Below are 25,064 nucleotides of genomic sequence, written 5' to 3'. Positions count from 1 at the left end.
TAGAAGCGAAACGATCGTTGGGGTTGGTAGGTATGGTCTGGCATTATGGATAATTTGCTTGGGCGTTGGGCTATGTTCCTTTTATTTTTACGCACGTCTGTAACAGTCTTATACTGTGGTTTACTTGTATCCTTAGCCCTTATTGCCATATATACATGTGACTATTCCTGTATACTTTTTCTGATGTAACTATATCATATACAGACCTATACCTGCCTTTCTATAGTGATCCAGTGCCTCTCATTTTATGTATTCTGTACTTTTCTATGTATGTTTTAACTTTGTGAGTTTAATAAAGTATATGGATTTTCAATGGGCACTGTCAGATACAAAAACTTTTGATATGTTGTAAAGCATACAAAACAATATGTTTTGCAATTGCTTTCATCATAAAATTTTCAGCCTTTCCCATTCAAAAAGCCAGTCAAAAAACTGGCCACTAGGGGTCCCCCTGCCTTCTAGGACACATACCAGCCTGGCCGTGTCCAGCGATCATTGTGATGTCATGGACCCACTTCTTTGATTGATAGCGCTGTATGCAGGTCCAGCGCTGCTGTGCTCGCTCCCAGCCCCCTCACTCAGGGTAAGTAAATAGCTACACTGCCACACCGGAGCTCCACAACAGCTGACATCAGAGCGCTCCTAAAATCACTGATGCTGTGAGTGCTAGAAGCGCACAGGGGAGAACAGCTTATGTTGGCTGGTGCAGCTCCCGGGATTGTGTCACATCAGCCCTCTCTCCGCTGCTCATATAGCCGCCGGCCACCACTCACATCTCTCCCTCCCATAGCTGCCCGCTCCACCACTCATATGTCCGCCCACCGCGGCTCACAGCTCTGCCCACCCGCAGCTCACATCTCTCCTAGGGTAAGCAATACTACAACTACCAGCATGCCCTGACATTGAGGACATGCTGGGAGTTGTAGTTTTGCTAATGCTAAGGGAGATGTGAGCAGACAGCATACTGAGGGAGGAGGCTGAGGCATGTACGGTGAGGCCACGCCCCCTCCCTTGGAGAGGAATTCAAGCAAGCGATCAACAATAAAAGTGTAATAAAAAATAAATAAAGGTGCTAGACACAAAAATTTGATGTACATGGTCAGGATTAGGTACTGAGTAATATATGCAAAAAATTTTTTTGGTTGGATCTGATAGGTACTCTTTAAGACTTGAGTGTGTTCCCACATTGGCAGCATTATGCAAAACTTTCAATAGAAATAAAATCACATAAAATGGGTCATCAAACATGAGGACAACATTTCCGACTTAAGTTAAAACCATTCAAAAAAACTTGTTTCTCTAATGGAATTTTCTACATAGCCCTTCTACATTCTAATGCTGCAGTTGCAGTACATGGACCAAGTCACGACTGCATGTGGGGGGCATGATTTTTCGTAACTGCAACATTAGAATATATCTTTATCCATGTTCTCTAGCTGTTAGTGACCACCATGTCAACACATGTAGGTAACTTTTATTCATCTGCATTATAGACACGTTTAAGATATTATCACTGCTATACCCAGACCCCTGTGCTTCTACTATAAGGCTGCATTGTGGGCTAAGGAGTACTGCACAGTGCACAGAAATTGGAGAAAAGCATAAAAGCTCAGTCTAGAACACATTAGCCAAGTTTTTGTAGATGTGTGTTTTTACATGTGCCTACAGCCCTAGTAACACACTTATACACTGCTCCAAAAAAAAATAAAGGGAAGACTTAAACAACACAATGTAACTCCAAGTCAATCACACTTCTGTGAAATCACACTGTCCACTCAGGAAGCAACACTGATTGACAATCAATTTCACATGCTGTTGTGCAAATGGAACAGACAACAGGTGGAAATTATAGGCAATTAGCAAGACACCCCCAATAAAGGAGTGGTTCTGCAGGTGATGACCACAGACCACTTCTCAGTTCCTATGCTTCCTGGCTGATGTTTTGGTCACTTTTGAATGCTGGCGGTGCTTTCACTCTAGTGGTAGCATAAGACGGTGTCTACAACCCACACAAGTGGCTCAGGTAGTGCAGCTCATCCAGGAAGGCATATCAATGTGAGCTGTGGCAAGAAGGTTTGCTGTGTCTGTCAGCATAGTGTCCAGAGCATGTAGGGGCTACCAGGAAACAGGCCAGTACATCAGAAGATGTGGAGGAGGCCGTAGGAGTGTAACAACCCAGCAGCAGGACCACTACCTCCGCCTTTGTGCAAGGAGGAGCACTGCCAGAGCCCTGCAAAATGACCTCTAGCAGGCCACAAATATGCATGTGTCCACTCACACGGTCGTAAACAAACTCCAGGAGGGTGGTATGAGGGCCCGAAGTCCACAGGTGGGGGTTTTGCTTACATCCCAACAACGTGCAGGACGTTTGGCATTTGCAAGAGAACACCAAGATTGGCAAATTCGCTACTGGTGCCCTGTGCTGTTCACAGATAAAAGCAGGTTCACACTGAGCACATGTGACAGAGGTCACAGAGTCTGGAGACGCCATGGAGAATGATCTGCTGCCTGCAACATCCTCCAGCATGACCGGTTTGGCGGTGGGTCAGTAATGGACATCCCTCAGGAGACCATCCGCCACCTCATCAGGAGCATGCCCAGGCGTTGTAAGGAAGTCATACAGGCACGTGGAGGCCACACACACTACTGAGTCTCATTTTGACTTGTTTTAAGGATATTACATCAAAGTTGGATCAGCCTGTAGTGTGGTTTTCCACTTTGATTTTGAGTGTGACTCCATATCCAGACCTCCATGGGTTGATAAATTTGATTTCCATTGATGATTTTTGAGTGATTTTCTTGTCAGCACATTCAACTATGTAAAGACGAAAGTATTCCATACTTTCAGATCTAGGATGTGTTATTTTAGTGTTCCATTTATTTTTTTTGAGCAGTGTATATCTGACTATAAGTACTGCACACATGGGGGGCTCAGAGCTTACACAATGTTCTATATACAACCCACCCCAGCCACCAGGTAAATCATCATATACCAAGAATCTTGTGCATAAAACTAGGCAAAAAGTAGAGCAGCTATTCCAGCAAAGGCACATATCTCATCTTCTGGTAGTGATCTATTATGACACTTGTTTTCTGCTTTACTTTTTATACCTCAGTAGTGCCATCCCTATGTAACTTGTAGCATACAGAGCATATAAATATTCTTGATACTAAATTTGTGTGTAGATCAACTTTTAACTTAATATAAATAGATATAAAATAGATCAAAATAAAAACATGCTTTTTTTGTGACAATCTCAAATAAATATAATCATCAGTGCAAAGATCATAAATGTGAGCCGAAACAATGTCATGAAAATGTAACAGCGGCTTTTTATCTTAATATATCCCTGCTGCGGTAGGTTCGGAATAGCTCTCTGAAGTGTTTCCTTGTGACTGAGGTCACACACGTGTAGTAGTCCTCCAGGCCATGCTTTGGTTTATCCTAGTGGTAAAGGGATATACATTAGTATAGAAAATACACAGCATGAAAATGGAACAAGCTGCTGTTATTCTCATTTATGTAGAGCCAGCATCTGCAGCATTGGTTGTCCAATCAGAACATGTTTTGTTTATATAGCAGTGCTTAAAAAATGTATGGACCCTTCAGAAACTACTGTCAAAAGTATGTGAACCTTTGTTTTCAGTATCTGATACGGCCCCCTTGTGAAGCAATACCTGCATCTAAGTGTTTCCTTCCTTTTGGCCAGTTTTTGGAAAACTGCCACTGCAGTTTTTGAGCCAAAGTCAGAAGTGGATCCATAAGGGAGGAGAAGTATAAGTCCTTTCTTTATATGTCCTATTCCTTTTGAATACACTTCTGGCTTTGGCTTAAAAACTGCCAGAAAAAAAAACAAATGGAAGCATAGCCTTTTATTATTCCTGCACATCAGTTTGGAGGGATTTTAGCCTGTTCCTCCAGAAAAAAAAGCAGCCTCATCTGCTTGAATTTTTTTCTATTTGACTATGCTACAGGGGCTGTAAAGTTAATGTAGTTCATAATATAGTGTCTGTACCTGTGTGTGATGGTGGTCATCGCAAATCTCCTGTGCTTTTTTGCCCCAGATATTATTAACAGCATACAAAATGAGTGTCGTCTCAGGTTTTCCCAGGTTGCAGTGTGGCCAAGACATTACATCACTAGTCAGGTGATCAGAGGGAATTTACAACAGCTGGAGCTACCCTGGTCAGAAAACACTGGTCTATTGCATTGGAGGCAGCACAGGTGTGTTTCAATGGGTGGGGTGGCTGATGTGTGGGAGGAAGAAATATGACCTCACACTTACAAATAAGGATTTGTAGTTTGAGAGAACGAACTCCAACAGGAAATAGCCAGTTCACAGAAAGATAGCCACATTGTTATGGTAATATCACAACATAGCCATTTACCCCCAAGACAAGCGCAGATCCATCCTAAGCATGTCCATTGTTATTTTTATTGTTCCCATAGCCTTCTGGCTTGTCATGGTGGTCTTTAGCAAAGTGCAAATGGGCAGCAATATTTTTTTTGGAGAGCAGTGACTTTTTCCTTGTAATATTGCCATATACACCATTGTTGTTAAGACTCCTCCTGATGGTGAACTTATAAACATTAACACTAGCTAATGTGAGAAAGACTTTTAGTTGCTTAGAGAAAACCTTGGGTTCTTTGGTGACTTTGCAGGCTTTTATGCGCCTTGCTTTTGGCATGATCTTTGTTGGTTGTTAATTCCTGGGGAAGGTGATAATGGTCTTGAATTTCCTCCAGTTGCATATAAGATGTCTGACTATGGGTTGGTGGAGTACACACTCTTTAGAGATGGTTTTGTAAACTTTACAACTCTTCTTCTGAGGTCCTGAGAAATCTGCTTTGTTGGTGATATGATACATTTGCAAAAACGTGTTGTGAGAATCAGACTTGTTCTTTAAATATAACAGGCTGCCTACTAACACCTGAGTGTCATCTCATTGACTGAAAACACTTGACCCTATCTGCAATTTCAAATCATCTGCTAATCCTATGGCTGTGTTCATATGTGGCATTTTATTAGCAATACTGCATTGTGGTGAGTTTTTACTGCAAATTTCCAATATTGTGGTAAAAATTGCACAATTCTCACAGCATTTTTGGAAATCAGCAATAAAAATGCGGTGGCACCTCTAATGAAACGCCATACATGAACACATCCTAAAGGTTCACACACTTTTGCAACTCACATGTATGTGAAATTCTGATGTAGTTTAAGGTCATATTTAGAAAAGTCTTAAAAAGTCCCTATCATTTGAATAGATTCTGTCAGAAGGTTAGGACATCCTGCTGATAGATGCTAATAGGGCCCATTACCATGAGCATTATAGTACATTTAACTTGGTGCACCAGTGTGGCATTTATCTATAATATTGTTTTTATTAATATGCAAATAAGGCCATTGAATGCACTGGGGGCACTCCTCTAGGTGTACCAATAAGGTCGCCCGCTCCTCTAACAACGCCCCCTTATAAATAGTGGGCCGTCCCTCTGTAGTGGCCTTGAGTTACCTTACTACAGGTTTATGAGGTGGCATTGTTAAAGGTGCAGGACAGGCGCTGTATTAGTGCACCTAAGGATAAAGTAACACTCCAGGGCACCAAATTACCTAATTTGCATATCAACAAAAAAGATATTACATGTGAATAGTGAACAGGAGCACCATATTGAAGGTACTATAATGCTCATGGTAGTGGCCCCTATTCAAATCTATCAGCAGGCTAGGACGCCCTAACTCATACAGGATGATTTAGAACCAGGGTTGTCTATATGTGGCAGGGACATATAGAAGGGTAGTAGCCAAGCTGGTGGTCACAAATAGAAAGCTTCCATGGAACACATTTTCCTCCCATCTGACTGGATAGTAAATAATAGAAGTTGTATTCTGCATAGTGATCACATCTGAGTGTCAAGAAGAAAGACCAGCAGATAGCATGCAAGTGCACTGGAAAGCGATGACATACTTATCTGTTATTGAGCTGTCTCTTCAGACAGGATTTGAATGTGGTGTATTTCTGGACAGTTTTGTAGCCCTGTGAAGCAGAAGATAGATGTGTGCAGATTATGGAGCAGCCACAGAGTGTGCAAAGCCAATGAAAGGGTGACATTGATTGATACAGTGAGGACAGTGCATACTGTAATGAGTGCACAAAAGTGGTGCTGTCTATGGCTATGGTATGCTGTCATATACAGGGCCGACTAGATTATCGGCAGGTGGGTTGCCCCAGTCTCCCCTCCCGCCATCAGTTTAAACTAATGTAAGCTTATGTAATTCAAAGGATTGCCAACAGACCTGCTCTGGGCAGTGGTTGGCCGACTTGTGTAAGGGCCTTTGTATGGGTTCCAAACTGTAGCTCACCACGGATTGCACTCAGTGCCACAAACAGGACCTGTGCTCAGTCAGTGTCACTGCTTTGCTGCAGATGTGCAGCAGGATGGATAAGTACGGTATGTCCAACAAGACTGGTGCAATGCGCCGGAGCCTCTGTCCTACCCCTCTATTGTATGTGATGATTGATTGTCAAATCTGAATCCTGCTAACTAATATGAAGTGGCGGAAGCTTTACACACTGGAGTCTGTATTATTTCTTGGTTACTAACTGGTCTGGCGTCTGTATTATTTATACAGATCTGTATTTTCTAAAGTGGTCTGGAGGTGCTGTAATATTTCTGTGGATCTGTATTTTTAAGTGGTCTGGGGTCTGTATTTTTCAAGAAGTCTGGTCTGGAGTCTGTATTTTTTAGGGAGTCAGGCCCGGGGTCTGTATTAAAGATCAAAATGTATTTGTATTTCTATAGAGGCTTCTATAGAGAGAATTATTTTCTTAGAACTCTGTATTGTGATGTTTCCAGTTCAGGAACTGCTTTTAGTCCCAGTCCAGTCCTGGTTTTGTATATACAGGTCATATGATAGATAGATAGATAGATACAATAAAAAAACAGCAGCACATTCAAAGGTAGTGGCATATCGATAGGGTGCAGGCAGGTATAATGGTCCAAGATGGTACAAGAATAGTGATAAAAATTGGTAAAAACTGGTTCCCTTAAAAGTGCAAAGGCCTTTACACTTTTTTTACACCAATTTTTTTATCACTGTTGTTGGAGTGCTGCGGTCAACTTTTTGTAAGCAGATGGATAAATTATCACATGTAACTGTAGTTGCTATAGCACATTATTTCATCTTCCTTTTTCCCTGATTTTGAAGGGTAGACTAAATCCCTCTCCCCCATGCTAAGCCCAGATCACACAATTTGTGACTCCTGTACGCTAGATAAAAGGCATTTCAGAACAGTTTATAACCCCCTCTGTTGTATTTCTTTTCTGTTATCTGACACGATTGCACTTCATTTTCTACAATCCTGAACCTTCATGATGCTATATGTGATCCAGAATGACATCACCTATTTCTCTTCCCGGTTGACCATAACCCCAGGTTTTTCCTGCCCCATAAAGACTGTTAGTAGAACAGGAAACAATATTATTATCTGAGTGGCAGAGCACTGTACATATGGGATTATGGATGATAGAATGGAATAATGATCTTGACCCAGTCATTGGGTTAAAGGGGTACTCCGGCCCTAATACATCTTATCCCCTTATGCCCTATGTCATTGCGCACCCACCGTTGCGAGCTCTCCGCAGCGCTGAAGGCTCCAAATGCATAGCGTGACAACCACGGGGCCAGAGTATCGTGATGTCACGACTCCGCCCCTGTGTGACATCACACCCCGCCCCCTTAATGCTAGGAGGGGGCATGGTTGGCTCCGTGGTCATAAGCTACACATTTGGAACCTCCAGCACTGCGGAGAGCTCACAAAGGTGGGACCTCCGCAACCAGACTTTTTATCCCCTATCCTTTGGATAGGGGATAAGATGTATTAGGGCCGGAGTACCCCTTTAAACACAAGCTGACACTGCGAACACTCCTATCTTTAATTGATATTGTACTGATATACAGTGTCTAATTCGAGATGGGCCTGTGCTGATCTCTAACAGCTGAGAGAAGTGTCCAGTGGGCTCCAAAGCCTAATTTGCATATATGTTTAAACTCCAATATCTCAGTGCTGGAGGGATCAATTAAAGGGGTACTACCGTGGAAAACTTTTTTTTTTTTTTTTTAATTAACTGGTGCCAGAAAGTTAATCAGATTTGTAAATCACTTCTATTAAAAAATCTTAATCCTTCCTGTACTTTTTAGGGGCTGTATACTAAAGAGAAATCCAAAAAAGAAATGCATTTCCTTTGATGTCCTGACCACAGTGCTCTCTGCTGACCTCTGCTGTCCATTTTAGGAACTGGAAAAAATCCCCAAAGCAAACATATGCTTCTCTGGACAGTTCCTAAAATGGACAGCAGAGGTCAGCAGAGAGCACTGTGGTCAGGTCATCACAGGAAATGCATTTCTTTTTGGATTTCTCTTTAGTATACAGCCCCTAAAAATTACTGGAAGGATTAAGATTTTTTAATAGAAGTGATTTACAAATCTGTTTAACTTTATGGCACCAGTTGATTAAAAAAAAAAAAAAAAAAAAAGGTTTCCACGGTAGTACCCCTTTAACTAATAATAGGTATGTACTGATTCAGGGTAAAATGCCCTATACAGACATGCCCTAACTTTATACCCTAAAAACATTCTGACGCGCTTTAAAGCTTAAACCAGGGACAAAGCTGGGGCAAGGGACCACAGGATGTTCCAACATGCTACTGTGTCTTGTTCATGACATTTGAATGGTATGGAAAATTGAAATTATTGTCACAAGTGAGGGAAAGTCAAACAGACCTAGCACAAATTGCCTCCTCAACTTGGGGTTCCTTACCACGTTCAGATTTTTTGGATGAGTTTTAGAAGCCAAAGCCAGAGATCTACTACTCTTTACTTTACTGAGAGAGTAGTGGATGCAAGGAATAGCCTTCCAGCAAAAGTGGTAGCTGCACATACAGTGAACAAGTTAAAGCATACATTGGATAGGTATAAGGCTATATATATATATATATATATATATATATATATAGAGGATTGGGTCAGGTATCATTGATAGTATTTAGATTATTGGGCAGACTAGATGGGCCAAATGGTTCATATCTGCCGACACATTCTATGTTTCTATAAATAAGGGGGATGTATAAAGGGAAGATTGAGACTTCTTTTCTTTTTAAATCCATTCTTGGCTTTAGATTCAAAAACGCATCTTAGAACCTGAATATGGAAACACACCCAAATAGTTTGTCTCAGCACAGGTTACTTTAAAAACTATCAATTATAAGGTGCAGTGGCCCGAGATTGGTCAGCAGGTGGCAGCATAATACAACTTAGAATACAATTACAGCTATAGTCATTAATGCTGCATTCACTAATCTGTGGCTCTCCTGCTGCTGCAAAACTACAATTCCAGCCTTTGGTTGCCAGGGCATGATGGGAATTGTTTTGCAACAGCTGGAGAGCCATGGGCTGGGGGACTCTGCAATAGTGAATGTCTTGAGAGGGCAACAGAACCTCATCTGTATGTGTATCCAGTCTATCAGTTTATTTATAATAGTTATTACTGCCTTTGTTAGAATATCTACATCTGTATATATCTACACAGCAGATATATCTACAGCTATATGTATGGTGGGATGGTCCAAACTATTTGGCCGCCAAATTGTGAGCTAAGTACCTCACTTTTTCATTTTTTTCATTATAACTATATAGCATTTCATGTTTCATCTGTATCTTTGTGCTAACAGCGTGCCGCTGTATTCCCCTGTTTATCTATATGTAGATATATAAATTATATATATATATTAATATATAGAATAAAAAAAGATGAAGACTTTATTGCGGTGTTAGATCTTTGTGGCTGTGAAACTGAAGCAGAATGTAAATCTTGCCATCTTACCCTGAACCCTCGGAGTAGCCGGTCTTTCATAATACCAATAAATTCTTTATAACTTAATTGATCGTCTCTGTCAACATCAAAGATCTTGAACACAGTGTTCACTAAATGTGGAGACAACTTCAGGCCTGTAGCTACATATACGGCACGCTTGAACTCATCTGTGGAGAAACAAGACATCAAAAGACTCAAACCAATCATTACGATAAGAGGCAAATCTTCCATCTGGCTTTGACATTCACTGTTCTTCAGCTGGAATTGGTCATGGAGAAACAATATGATGTTCTATCATGAAGCAAACTCCTTCTATTCATCCAGGCTTGTTTATAATGCACAAAGCCTATGATGCAACCTAGAGATGAGATGATTTTTTATCAGAAACTATATATGACTTCACTTTTCACCTCATCAAGTGGCTTTTTGATAACTCCCAATGCCCCCACTAAACCACTGGAATTGTGCTTGGTTTCCTACCCCAAGTCACTAGCTGTGCCTGTCTGCACTGACATCAGTATGGTCTACCGCTACCACCGTATCGCCACTGGAGGGAAGTTGTAGTCTAAAAGTAATGGCAACTATTCAGCCCTGATATTATATCCAAAGTGCATTCAATAGTGCCTGCAGAACACGTAGAGATGGATGCAAGTAGTGTTGTTTCCTATTCCTGTCATAGTAACCTCACGGGGTCAACAAAGCCATTTGTGGCCCATTTTTATAAAAAAAATTCAACTAAAAATGACTATGAAAAACCACTGTGTGAACATAGTCTTAGACTTGGTTGTGTGTTGGATATTGAGGACTTTTTAATGCTATAAGCAGAAATGAGTTCACAATAATACAAAATATTCTACTATAGAGAAAACATGAAGGGGTATTCTCATAGTGATGTAGTATTGCTAGGATAAACCATCCCTTCAGTGCCCCCCACTGATCCTAGTAAGGGGTCGAAGTATTGATATAGCACTAGGGTTGCTTCATAGTCTATTCAAGTGGATAGGTTAGGAAACAGTTCCCTGTGCAGCCTGATGACCTGGAGCGCTGCTGTGTGGGAAAAAACAAGGGTTCAGGGCTGAATCAGTGCTTCTTTCTCATGATTGGTGAAGGTCCTAATGGTCAGACCACCACCAAACATAAATGTCAGTTTTATGAATCAGGGATAATAACTGTAAAGCCACCTATTAAACATAGATTTCTAGATGATAAGGAACTAAAAAGGTTGTAATAAAAGGGTTTTCACATCTTATAATGTCATAGCATATTGCAAGGGTTTGCCAAGTGATAGCATATCATATATATAAGATGTGAAAACCCTTTTATTACAACCTTTTTAGTTCCTTATCATCTAGAAATCTATGCTTAATAGGTGGCTTTACAGTTATTATCCCTGATTCATAAAACTGACAACCACATGAAACAATTACACTAGAGGTCAACAAAAATTATATAAAGTGTCTACATTATCCTAATGATTCCAAGATGGAAAAAGGCACTATACCTTTGACAGTCTCCACTCTTATATAGTATGTATCATTAGAAGAGACAATGTGAACTAGAAGATGAGGAATCATTTTATCAAAGTCAGTAGAGTAAATCCATGTAAGTGTTCTAGTAGGAATCACAGGGCTGATCTAGAGCAATGTAAGAACTCTTATTTATCTCATTAATAGTAACATAGTTTGTAAGGCTGAAAAAAGTCAACCATCCATTCAGTTCAGGCTATGGTCCTGCAGTGTTGACCCAGATGAAGGCAAAAATCTGAGGTAGAATAAATCCCTGGATCAAGGACCCTTCTCCAGAATGTTATCACCCTCCAGAAATGTATCCAGGCCCCTTCTGTACTCTAATTGAGATGACCAGGACCTCTGGCAGAGAGTTCTATAGTCTCACTGCTTTTACAGTAAAGAACCCAGTCTGTGCTGGTGTAGAAACCTTCATTCCTTAGATGAAGAGGACACCCCCTTTGTTATTAGATATAGTCCTGGGAGTCTCTGTATTAATCATATATATATTTACACATAGTTATTAGGTCGTCCCTCAGTTATATTTTTTCTAAACTAAACCCAAACCCTCATTTTGATAATCTTTCAGGGGATCATATCTGAAGCGTATGGATAACAGATGGCCATGACAAACTGCAACTATTACAGGACAAATACCACGTCCCCTGCCACCTGTTTTATACCTCTCCCAATGATACATGTGGTACAGCTCTGCCAGCTAGTAAGACACCACCCAATACACACAATGCCACTTTTAATAGTGTTTCAAAATTGTCAAAAAGTATCTCAGCAGTCTGACAATTATAAGAGACCCTTAGGTTTTATTCACACCTCAGTCCTTGAAGAGATCAGCAAGATTTTGACTCTGCAAACTTCTTTTATGTCAATGAGAGAAAGAAACTCAGTGACTTATTTACTCTGAGTCAGGCCTGCAGACAAGAGACAGCTAAGTGGTCTGCCGTATGACCATAACAAACAGCATCCTAAATCTCAGCTTATAGGGGTACTCTGGGGGAAAACATTTTTTTTTTTAAATCAACTGGTGCCAGAAAGTTATACAGATTTGTAAATTACTTTAATTAAAAAAATCTTAATCCTCTAAGTATTTATCAGCTGCTGTATACTACAGAGGAAGTTCTTTTCTTTTTGAATTTCCTTTCTGTCTGACCACAGTGCTCTCTGCTGACACCTCTGTTCGTGTCAGGAATTGTCCAGAGTAGGAGCAAATCCCCATAGCAAACCTCTCCTGCTCTGGACAGTTTCTGACATGGACAGAGGTGTCAGCAGAGAGCACTGTGGTCAGACAGAAAAGAAATTCAAAAAGAAAATAACTTCCTGTGGAGCATACACCAGCTAACAAGTACTGGAAGGGTTAAGATTTTTTAATAGAAGTAATTTACAAATCTGTTTAACGTTCTGCCACCAGTTGATTTAAAAAAAAATTATTTCCACCGGAGTACCCCTTTAGAGCTCAGGTAATGGGGAATTTTTTTGGCAAATCCACAAGATAGGCAATATATCTATATGATGGGAATAGCCATCTAAAAGCAGTGACTCTAAAGGCACTTTTTTTGGGGGTGGGGTGGGGGAGGGCTTCAACAAAAGATTGAGATAGCAGCCATTCAACACCACATTGTGTTCTACCTGTGCTTTACATAGAGTTTACAGAAAATTTGAGCTGAATACAGGCTCCCCTGATGTCACTTTTTGACCTCTTCTGGTGATCACAATGCATGTCGTATCTGTTTCTCTGACATGCAGGATACATTTTTACCTCTTGCATGGCAGAGAAGCATAGTAACTAGCAAAATAAACTAAACAATGCACAAGGTATGGATTTTTTTATGAGCCTTGGCATTAGGATTACTTACCTTGACCAATTGATCGACTGGCAAAGTTATACATTTGCATTGCAATGGCAAAATCTTCCAAATTGTTCAAAAACTGGAAGAAAGACCTAAATTCATCAAAGGAGATTCCCTGAGAAGCAGAGCAGAAAGGCAGCGTTAGTTCCTCTACGATTTTATCTAGATAAGTAGATGAAAGTATCAGCAGGTGATGAATAAAAGTCATTTAGAAGGTTATAATATGGAACACGATACTTCCTGTACCAGTCTGAACTTTCCAAAGCAAGTGCTGCAGCCGGCACAAAGAGCTTAATGTATCTGAGACATTGTAATATGTAGCATCTGAGAAGAAATAGTGCTGTTACAGCAGTCACATCACACATTAATCGTAAGGAAAGAAAATATTCATAGTCTGCATAATAAACCTTCACATAAGACAAACTTCATTGCAGATCCCTATTCTATCCTTTCATTATGGTGGTTGTCACTCAAAGTTAACCCAAAACCAAGTGCTAAATTAGCCTTTTATGCATATTAGGGCTGATAGATGACATTGAGAGGGTCTTGTACTCAAGACACCCCCCCCCCCCCATCCTAAGCCAGGAAAGCTTGCAGGCTCAGCCCATCCATGCATTATTAGGATGTTCATTCCTTGAAATGTCTGCCATTTAAGGGCACATAATCCCTGGGTGGCCTAGCTAAATATCAGGGATTACATAGGCCAGACCCAGCCCCATCACAGACAACCACGTTATCTTTGAAGTCAACCAGATGACTGGCTGATCATTGTATGGCGGTCCAAGCCTCTATCTGTTAGTGGTTCTATGGTCTCACTCCGAGAAATGGTCCAGAATGGTCGACCTCCCTCTATGATAACAATATTTCTCAATAGGGAATATAAAAAAAGGGGGGTCCACACCTTTTAAGGTTTTCATATTATTATAATAATAGTGAGTGATCTTGAAATGATATCTATGGACCATACGCCTTCACTATGTGAAAACAAAAAATGTTATCCAAGTGTCCAAAAAGGGGGTTAAATTTGCAAGAAAAGGACGGATGTTTAAACAAACAGGTATTTTCGTCATTTACGAGCCAGGGAGAAAGAAGAATAAAACTTGAAAGGAAGCTTCAAAACGGTGTTTACTTACATGAAAGACGCACTGGATAAACATGTAAGCAAACACTGTCCTTACATTCTAGCACTGGTCATTCTAGCACTGGTTAACTAGTCTGACCAAGGAGACGTACACAGAAATAGAAACATTACAACTGTCCAGTTGTAGGGAAAATAGGATATCAGTGTCATTAGTGTCAATAAGAATATCACATATGTGAAGCCACTGAGCAATATGAATGTGTCTAAAAAATGGGTCATGGCTTTAGCACTGGGTCACAAGAACCTTCCTTATGAAAGCATTTGTAATGGTAATCTCAGTTATCAATGGCTACACGTTGGAATCAAACATGTGGCTTTGGTGCACTTTTCAGAGGATTGGATGTATCATTCTGAAGATATTGCTGTCTGAACTACATAGGTATTATGCTATCATCTTCTGGACATTGCTATTATAAAGGAAAACAGTTTCCAGACAGAAACTTAATATGCTAAAGTATGATCTCCGATCAACAAACATACATGTTCTAAGTTATACATTTCCTATAAAAGAACTTATCAAATAAATCAAATATTAGTATGATTTGATGTTTCAGCCTTTCATGGCCTTCTTCAGAACATTTGTCTGGAACTCAAAGGCATGTGCATAGTATTGAGAAGTATCAGTACCTGCTGTGTAGTATATTGCTTACAACAACCATTATGAGGAAGCTGGGGACCCCCGCGATCTTGGCTGCGGCCCCCTAGTCATCCCTTGCACGAAGTGAACTTCTCTCAGTGTCGGATGACTGGCGATGAGGGGTGGAGGCTCGTGATGTCACGGTTACACCCCGATCGTGACGTCACAGCCATGCTCCCCAATGTAAGTTTATGGGAGGTGGCATGATGGCCGTCACGTCCCCTCCCAAAGACTTGCATTGGGGGGCATGGCCATGAGCATCTATGTATTTGTGTGTATAAACTTAGGGGCTTATTATTATACTTTTTGTCCCTGTAGCAATTCTGTTGTTTCCAGTAGTTACAGCAGTAAAGTGTATGAGCTTTGTATGGTCTACTGTTGGAGGATACATCTTGAGGTATACCTAAGCTTATATTTAAGTAATTATATTTGTTGTTTTCTCTGTTGGAATTATTAGCATGTATATTAATTTAGATTATGTCTCTATACATGTAGATTTATATTGTAAGCAGTGGGGGCCATTATGAAACAGGGATGGACAGTGTTGTCATATGTCTTCATATCATCTTGTATCTGATAATGTGTATATATTACTAGTCTATCTGAAGGTAATAAGACTATCCCACTCTATCATCTACTGTATATATGAGACTAGTGTGTGATTTTGTGCTATCTCATCTCTATTGGATTATTTATTATTATTATTATTATTATTATTATTATTATTACTTTTATTATAACCTTTCCCCTTTATCTTTCCATTCTTCTTTTTTCTAGTAAATTTGTGTTATCTGTTGTATGTGCATTAAATGTGCTGCTTGCATTTGCTATGTATTTGTTATACGCTTTGCCTGGTATGCTGTCTCTTTTTTTTCTCATTATAGGAAATAGGACCCTAACTCAAGGACATTAACTGATCGTCAAGACTACTTGGAAACTCCTATTAGGAAAAAAATGTAATTGTGACTGTCCTGTTTAGTATTGCCTATGTCAGCTATGTGCCATTTATGTGCTATCTATGTGTTATTTATGTGCCTTATGCACTGTTTCTTGGTATAGAGTGGAAAAGTGTATACAAAATTAATATCTCCATTATTTCTCTGTTCATAACCCCTGATGAACCGTATCTTTAACTATGTACAGGGAAACGCGTCGGTGGAAACTATGGGTATTGACCCATTAGAGTACTTTGATATTTGGGACTCTTTAATCTGAATGGTTTGTTGATTTTAATATTTAGGTCTTTTTTGTAATTTTGCTATATACTTAATAAAGATACTTTTAGCTATTTTTTTGTGGATACTCCTGTAATACAACACTATAATCTTCACCATTGCTATCAACTTTAGTTACAAGAATCGATGCTGGTCATACATATTAGATAATTGTAGGTCAAACCTACCATTTTTAATGGGGCCAGCTGACTATTAAATGCCCATCCAACTCTCCCCTGATAATATCTGAAAACAGTAGGTTCCAGCATGTTGGATTTCATGATTTTCAGATGTGTCTGTCAGTGGCCTACCTCCTATTTCCATTTAAAGGGAGGGGGTGGGGGTGGGAAAAGGATATATACATTTTTTTTGTGTTGTATTGTATTTTCCCATATTGATGGAAATTTAATAACTGGAAAATAAATAAATAATAAATAAAGCTTTATAAAAAACAAAACAAAAACACATGCATTCTTAGCTAAGCTGAATGTGCATCTATATGGGGTGGATAGGGAGATATAACCTTTTAGCAATAGCCAGCTAGGCATGCCCTTGAATGCCCTACTACAGAAGTCCATTGTACACAGATGACATTTATTTGTCATAGGATTAGAGAGTCAAAACCCAGTGAAATGAGGTCTACAAGCCCTTTGTGGCTCCCAAGCAACTCTGTGGCTTCCTTGATATATTAGGACAAACTTGCTGAGCTTGACTGAAAAATCTCACCCTATATACAATCATGGAGATCGGTCAGTTAAGCCAAGTGGGGTGAAACCAGGGAAGGGAGGCCAGCGGACACTTGGTCCCAAACCCTGTGGCATTTCAGAGTAAAACCAGGATGCCTTCAGGATTTTATGCTACTCATGGTTCCCCTTAAAGTGGTCACTTCATTTTAGATGATATGCTATGATTCCACCAAGACTTAGCTTAGCCATTAATAATGAGACCACCAGACTAACCCAGACCACTGTAAATATCTGTAAAGTAAGCAACATCACAAGATAAACATAATATTAGGTTAGTACATAGTCTGCCAGATACACAAGTGGTCAACTTTCAATCCCCAGTCATTAACATTTCAAACACAACCCTTGTGCTTACATGACAACAATCAGGTAAGACAATGAGGTGTTAAACTGAAGGTGAAAGCCAATAAATGCTATGTTTCACATACTTTCTTAAATTATACAACAATCCTTGTTTTTATATGGTGAGAAGAGATGAGAAACCATTTACACACTACTCAATTATGGGCCATTCAGCTTCTGACCAAGACGTAAGATGAAAGTATCCTTAACAATAGGTCTTGCACTAAGTACACTTTAGGTTTTCTGGTTCCTCAGGCTGCACTGTCAACACTGCCAAAGTGTAGCCATTTCAGGCAAAAGACAGGCTGTTTGCAAGTTTTCCTTAAAAAGGATTAACCTGATCCCACCACAAATACAAACAGAAGAATACATCCAAAAACATCCCACGCCTCAAGGACTACTTGTAACATCAGCTCTATTGGTTTCCACTGAGGCATTTTTATGCCAACATTTCTTTCTATTACCTGGGTACCAGGCGCACAATTCATCTGTTACACACGCAGTGAAGCAGTCGGATACACAAGCTTCTAAGCAATCATTCATTCACTGGGATCCCTTTGAATTTCCCTCTTTGGCAAGAGGTAAGATGAGCGTTCTGATCAATGGGATCAGGCTCACATTATGAAGGGGTGATGGCTGCTGGCTGGATGTCTTTGGATCTTCTTATGGATTCTCATTACAAGAATATATAAAAAAAAACATGCTCTGCCAAGAAATAACACATATTTCTATATAACTGTAGTCTTTCCATTCGTTTAGTCTGCATTCTCCTGAAGTATATGTGTGATCACATATAAAAACATAATTCCCACTTTACTTGGATCTACTCTACACTGCTTTAGACTTCAGTGTTTATTGAACCCCAAAAATGTTCTAATAAAGCATATTTTTGTACTATAAGATGCACGGTTAGCACATTCCATTAAAGGGGTTATCCAGGAAAAAACTTTTATATATATATATACCGTATTTATCGGGGTATACCACGCACCGACCTATAACACGCACCCTCATTTTACCAAGGATATTTGGGTAAAAAAAGTTTTTTACCCAAATATCCATGGTAAAATGAGGGTGCGTGTGTGCGCGTGTATACCCCGATACATCCCCAGGAAAGGCAGGGGGAGAGAGGCCGTCGCTGCCCGCTTCTCTCTACCTGCCTTTCCTGGGGTCTAGAGCGCTGCTGTCAGCCCTTCTCACCCCCTGGCTATCGGCGCCGCTGCCCGTTCTGTCCCCCTGACTATCGGTGTCGGCGCCGCTAGCCAGGGGGAGAGAAGGGGCAGCGGCACCCATTGCCGGCGCCGCTGCCCTGTTGCCTCCCCCCATCCCCGGTGGCATAATTACCTGAGTCGGGTCCGCGCTGCTGCAGGCCTCCGGCGTGCGTCCCCTGCGTCATTGCTATGCACGGCGTGGCGCACTGACGTCATGCGCCGCGCCGTTCAGCGCATAGCAACGACGCCGGGGACGCACGCCGGAGGCCTGCAGCAGCGAGGACCCGACTCAGGTAATTATGCCACCGGGGATGGGGGAGGCAACGGGGCAGCGGCGCCGGCAATGGGTGCTGCTGCCCCTTCTCTCCCCCTGGCTGTTGGCGCCGCTTCTCTCCCCCTGGCTATCGGCGCCGGCACCGATAGTCAGGGGGACAGAACGGGCAGCGGCGCCGATAGCCAGGGGGTGAGAAGGGCCGACAGCAGCGCTCTAGACCCCAGGAAAGGCAGGGGGAGAGAAGCGGGCAGCGACGGCCTCTCTCCCCCTGCCTTTCCTGGGGGTGTACCGGCGTATAACACGCACACAGACTTTAGGCTAAAAATTTTAGCCTAAAAAGTGCGTGTTATACGCCGATAAATACGGTATATATATATATATATATATATATATATATATATAAACTGGCTCCAGAAAGTTAAACAGATTTGTAAATTACTTCTATTAAAACATCTTAATCCTTTCAGTACTTATGAGCTGCTAAAGTTGAGTTGTTCTTTTCTGTCTCTCTGATCTCTGATGACACCTGTCTCGGGAACTGCCCAGAGTAGAAGCAAATCCCCATAGCAAACCTCTTCTACTTTGTGTGCAGTTCCCGAGCAACAGTTGACAACAGAGATGTCAGCAGAGAGCACTGTAGCCAGACAGAAAAGAACAACTCAACTTCAGCAGCTGATAATTATTGGAAGGATTAATATTTTTTATATAAGTATTTTACAAATCTAGTAAATAAAGGTTATTAGTCCTCAGCTCAATATAAAAAAAAGATTAAGTGGTAGATATCTGGTGTCAGAAAGAGCAAAAGACAACAATAACGCTAATAGCTTGTTTAATATAAAGATAAAAATAGAATGAATGTGTGTCCCACAGGGCCCTACGGTAGCGCAATGATAAGAATCACAGTATAAAATACATAAAATGGTTCAGCAATACACTTCAGAATACACTACAGAATAGAGAAGGATAGATAATATCAATCCTCTATGTAAGTGGTATAAATCGCGGTTTAGGCATGAATTGACACACTTCCAAAATGATAGTGTGTCTATATTGTGGAAGAGATTTTGCTATAAAGATAAATTCCACCTGGTAGCTGAACCACCACTGAAGAAGGGGTACTACTAATGCTTCTTTAACCCCGAAACACGTTTGGTGACAGAGATTCAGCCTCTTACACTCAGCTCCAGTTCACACTACAGCTGCGGGTTTACAGCGGTTTTACAGCGATTATTAGACTATCGCAATTGGAGAGACTTTCACATTCAAATATGTATTACTATTACGGATCCATTTTGCTGCTGATCAGCCAAAGCCGGTTTGAAACCCTCCATCTCAAGAACATTGTTGCTAAATATCTGTTGAAGCTATTCCGCAATATCTGCATATCATCACTTACCTGCATCCAACGTTATCCAGCGCTCACCAGCTTCCCGTATCAGGTCAGCTGACCTGCCATCAGCTGACCTCTGACGTCAGACGCCAAGGAGGAGCTCGCCGGTGAAAACGGCCGCACATCGTGCAAACACCACGCCGCCCCGGCTGGAGCGCATCTGAATTCATCCAACTCGGCCTCACGGCGGTGCCAGGTATTATTCCTATTGCAGAGTTATTCAATGTGGAGTGGATGAACCGGCATTTACGATCTAGTATTGCTATTTGTTCTTAACTGAACTGCACACGATCATTCACAATTGTTTCAGGACCATATTTATTTTTTCAGGACATCACCTGCTACAAGTCATTATCTATTCAATCATTTTATTTACAGGACTGTTCACATTTACAGGACATTTCTTGATTTTTTACAGGTGGAATTAATCTTTATAGCAAAATCTCTTCCACAATATAGACACACTATCATTTTGGAAGTGTGTCAATTCATGTCTAAACCGCGATTTATACCACTTATCTATCCTTCTCTATTCTGTAGTGTATTCTGAAGTGTATTGCTGAACCATTTTATGTATCTTATACTGTGATTCTTATCATTGCGCTACCGTAGGGCCCTGTGGGACACACATTCATTCTATTTTTATCTTTATATTAAACAAGCTATTAGCGTTATTGTTGTCTTTTGCTCTTTCTGACACCAGACATCTACCACTTAAGCTTTTTTGATATTGAGCTGAGGACTAATAACCTTTATTTACTTTTCTATTCCATCTCTCTGTGAGGGAGAGCTTTAGTTAACCTCGCTCATTTTTTGTGGGTGAGCTACACACAACTACTCCTATTTTACAAATCTGTTTAACTTTCTGGAGGTAGTTGATAAGAAAAAAAAAGTTTTTTCCTGCAACACCCCTTTAAGCTTAAGCTTCTAAAACAGGACATAGCAAGACACATCACTGGGGTCTAGGGATCAGAGTAAACCACAAGACCACCAGGTGTAAGCCCATTATATTTAATGAAGGTGGCATTACCCTAGAGACCACCAAGGAATCATAATAATCTCCTAATTTATCACTGATAACCAAGAAAGGAGGCATTACCACCAGGAAATCATATTAGTATGATACAATTACCTTAAATTACCAAGGAAGGAGGCAGTACCCTAGACCACCAAGGACTCATATTAACACCTTCTTTTACCCTAAACCAGTAAAGGAGAGAGGTATTACTCTAGACAGCCAAGAAATCATAATCCCTTATTTTAGCATAGATCAGCACTATTCTAGACTGATAGGGACTAGAGGATAGGGATTCCCTATTTTAATAGGGGATATGAATCCCCTATTTTTTGCCCAGACCATTAGGGTAGGGATGATCACAATATTAACACCCCCTTTTAACCAAGGATCATACAGATATTAAATACTAACCTACTTTTTAACTATACACCAACAAGGAAGGGAGCATTGCAATAGAGCACCAGAGAAGCACCAGGGTCTAGTACAATAGGCCACAAGGGAAGAGGTGCTACCTTGGCCTCCCAGGGAAGCAATTGTTTATTCCTGACCCATAAAGTTATAGCAGTTTTACCATTCAGTTCAAGGAAACAGTAATATCTATACAATAGTGATATAAACAACTAGTATGTGAATACTAGGGCTCTAAAGAGATAACAAAACTAAATGTAATGTCTACCTCCAATGAAGATTGTGGTTGTGTTTCCTGACAGAGATTTAAAAGAGAGACGTAGCCAGGAGAGTGGACATCTAATGCTAGAAGTACCTTCATGCTGAAAATGGCACCAGAACCATGCACAATACAATCTAAAAGGAGATTCACACTCAGCAAATCACCTGGTACTCAAGTACACTGATCAACCATAACACTAAACCACTGACTAAAGGGGGACTAAATAGCATTGGCTATCTTGTCACAATGGCGTCTGTCAAGAGGTGGGATACACTAGGCAACAAGTAAACAGCCAGTTCTTGGAGTTAGAGGTGGGAAAATGGACAGCTGGATGGATCTGAGCAAATCTGACAAGGGCTAAATTGTGATGACACTGGGTTAGAGCATAACCAAAACAGCAGATTTTGAGGCTTGTTTCTGCTATGAAGAGGTTAGTACCTATAAGTGATCAAAGCAAGGGTAACTGGGAATCTACAACAGGGTCATAGGTGCCAAAGGCTAACTGATGCCCATAAGGAGCTAATACTAGCCTGTTTGGTCTGATACCACAGAACTACTGTAGCATACATTGCTGAAAAAGTTTGCTAACAGAAAAGTGACAGTGACATAAAGTATCTACTAGCTGAGAACCTGGTGTTGCCCGGTTTTTCCTTCCTAATCCTTGTTGGGGAGGAAAATCAACAAAGGAGGAAACATTTGACTTCATATCCCGTCCTCATATATTGCTGTCATATCCCAACCTCATATCCCGTCCCCATATCCCATCCTCATATCTCAATCTCATATCCCGACCTCATATCCCGTCCTCATATCCCGCCCTCATATATCAACCTCATATCCCGTCCTCATCTCACAACCTCATATTCCGACCTCCTATCCCGTCCTCATATCCCGCCCTCATATCTCGACCTCATATCCCACCCTCATATCTCGACCTCATATCCTGACCTCCTATCCCGACCTCCTATCCCATCCTCTTATCTTGACCTCATATCCCGTCCTCATATCTCAACCTCATATCTCAACCTCATATCCCGACCTCATATCCCGTCCTCATATATCGACCTCATATCCCGTCCTCATATCTCGACCTCATATCCCACCCTCATATCTCGACCTCATATCCTGACCTCCTATCCCGACCTCCTATCCCATCCTCCTATCTTGACCTCATATCCCGTCCTCATATCTCAACCTCATATCTCGACCTCATATCCCGTCCTCATATCTCGACCTCATATCCCACCCTCATATCTCGACCTCATATCCTGACCTCCTATCCCATCCTCCTATCTTGATCTCATATCCCATCCTCATATCTCAAACTCCTATCCCATCCTCCTATCCTGTCCTCATATCTCAACCTCATATTCCGTCCTCATATCTGGACCTCATATCTCGTCCTCATATGCCGACCTCCTATCCCGTCCTCCTATCTTAACCTCATATCCTGTCCTCATATCCTGACCTCATATCTCGACCTCCTATCGCGACCTCCTATCTTGACCTCATATCCCGACCTCATATCCCATCCTCATATCTCGACCTCCTATCCCGACCTCCTTTCTTTGTGAGATGGGGTGTGGCTTGCAAGCCGGATTGACACATTCACCAGGAGATAAAGAGCGGAGCCTGTGGAGTAAGGTATTGGAAGTCCAATATACTCGCATGGGACTTGAAACAAAAATCCATCTTTTATGTAAGGGTGTACAGTGGGGATGAAAAGTTTGGGCACCCAAGGTAAAATTTTTTTATTAATGTGCATAAAGAAGCCAAGGAAAGATGGAAAAATCTCCAAAAGGCATCAAATTACAGATTAGACATTCTTATAATATGTCAACAAAAGTTAGATTTTATTTCCATCATTTAAACTTTCAAAATAACAGAAAACAAAAAAATGGCGTCTGCAAAAGTTTGGGCACCCTGCAGAGTTAATATCTTGTACTTCCCCCTTTGGCAAGTATCACAGCTTGTAAACGCTTTTTGTAGCCAGCCAAGAGTCTTTCAATTCTTGTTTGAGGTATCTTTGCCCATTCTTCCTTACAAAAGTCTTTTTCTTTGAGATTTCTGGGCTGCTGGTCACGCACTGCTCTTTTACGGTCTATCCATAGATTTTAAAATTTTGTTGAGGTCAGGAGATTGTGAAGGCCATGGCAAAACCTTCAGTTTACACCTCTTGATGTAATCCCCTGTGGATTTTGAGGTGTGTTTAGGATCATTATTCCATTGTAGAAGCCATCCTTCAGCTTTTTCACAGATGGCATCAAGTTAGCATCCAAAATTTGCTGACATTTTTTTGAATCAATTTTTCCTTCTACTCGTGAGACGTTCTTTGTGCCACTGGCTGCAATACAACCCCAAAGCATGATTGATCCACCCCCATGCTTAACAGTTGGACAGAGGTTCTTTTCATTAAATTCTCTTCCCCTTCTTCTCCAAACGTACCTTTGCTCATTCCGGCCAAAAAGTTCAATTTTAACCTCATCGGTCCACAGAACTTGTTTCCAAAATGCATCAGGCTTGTCTATATGTTCATTTGCAAAGTTCAAACGCTGATTTTTGTGGTGAGGACGTAGAAGAGGTTTTCTTCTTATGACTCTTCCATGAAGACCATATTTGTACAAGTATCTCTTTATAGTGGAATAGTGTACCACAACTCCAGTGTCTGCCAGATCTTTCTGGAGGGATTTTGCAGTCAAACGTGGGGTTTGAATTGTTTTTCTCACAATCATGCAAGCTGTTCTGTCTGATATTTTTCTTGGTCTTCAGGATCTTGCTTTAACTTCCACTGTTCCTGATGACTGCCATTTCTTAATTACATTCAGAACAGAGGATATTGACATCTGAAAACATTTGCTATCTTCTTATAGCCTTCTCCAGCTTTGTGAGCGTCAACTATTTTCAGTTTCAGATTTCTAGAGAACTGCTTAGAAGAACCCATGGTGCTGATTGTTAGAGCAAGGTCAGATGAGTCTGGGCAATTAAAACCTCTGAGATTGACATCACCTGGTCTTCCCAGATGATGACTGAGAACAATCCATGACACTGGCAGGTCTCAGCTTGGCAAAGGGGGCAGTGCATGCTATAAATTCTGCAGGGTGCCTAAACTTTTGCAGACACCATCTTTCTGTTTTCTGTTATTTTGAAAGTATAAATGATGGAAATAAAATCTAAC

The 25,064-nt window shown here is 40.9% G+C and overlaps 1 protein-coding gene across 5 annotated transcripts in view; it reads right to left on the bottom strand.

The window, feature by feature from the left end:
* Positions 1-1,878: 1,878 nt before the first annotated feature.
* MICU3 (mitochondrial calcium uptake family member 3) overlaps positions 1,879-25,064 on the bottom strand; it is a 167,498-nt gene continuing 144,312 nt past the window's right edge. For 3 of the 5 annotated variants that reach the window (XM_056558779.1, XM_056558751.1, XM_056558760.1), the window contains 4 exons: positions 13,253-13,361; positions 9,886-10,043; positions 5,971-6,039; positions 1,879-3,445 (listed from right to left, as the gene is read on the bottom strand). In XM_056558779.1, the coding sequence (XP_056414754.1) occupies positions 5,971-6,039; positions 9,886-10,043; positions 13,253-13,361 (336 nt within the window). In that variant the 3' untranslated portion in view covers positions 1,879-3,445. The remainder of the gene's footprint in view (positions 3,446-5,970; positions 6,040-9,885; positions 10,044-13,252; positions 13,362-25,064) is intronic. The other 2 variants (XM_056558741.1, XM_056558768.1) reach the window with 1 other exon arrangement.

The sequence above is a fragment of the Hyla sarda genome, chromosome 1, assembly GCF_029499605.1.
Source record: "Hyla sarda isolate aHylSar1 chromosome 1, aHylSar1.hap1, whole genome shotgun sequence".
Lineage (NCBI taxonomy): Eukaryota > Metazoa > Chordata > Amphibia > Anura > Hylidae > Hyla > Hyla sarda.
The sequence above is the reverse complement of the archived record's forward strand: the minus strand, read 5'-3'. Positions and strand labels throughout refer to the sequence as shown.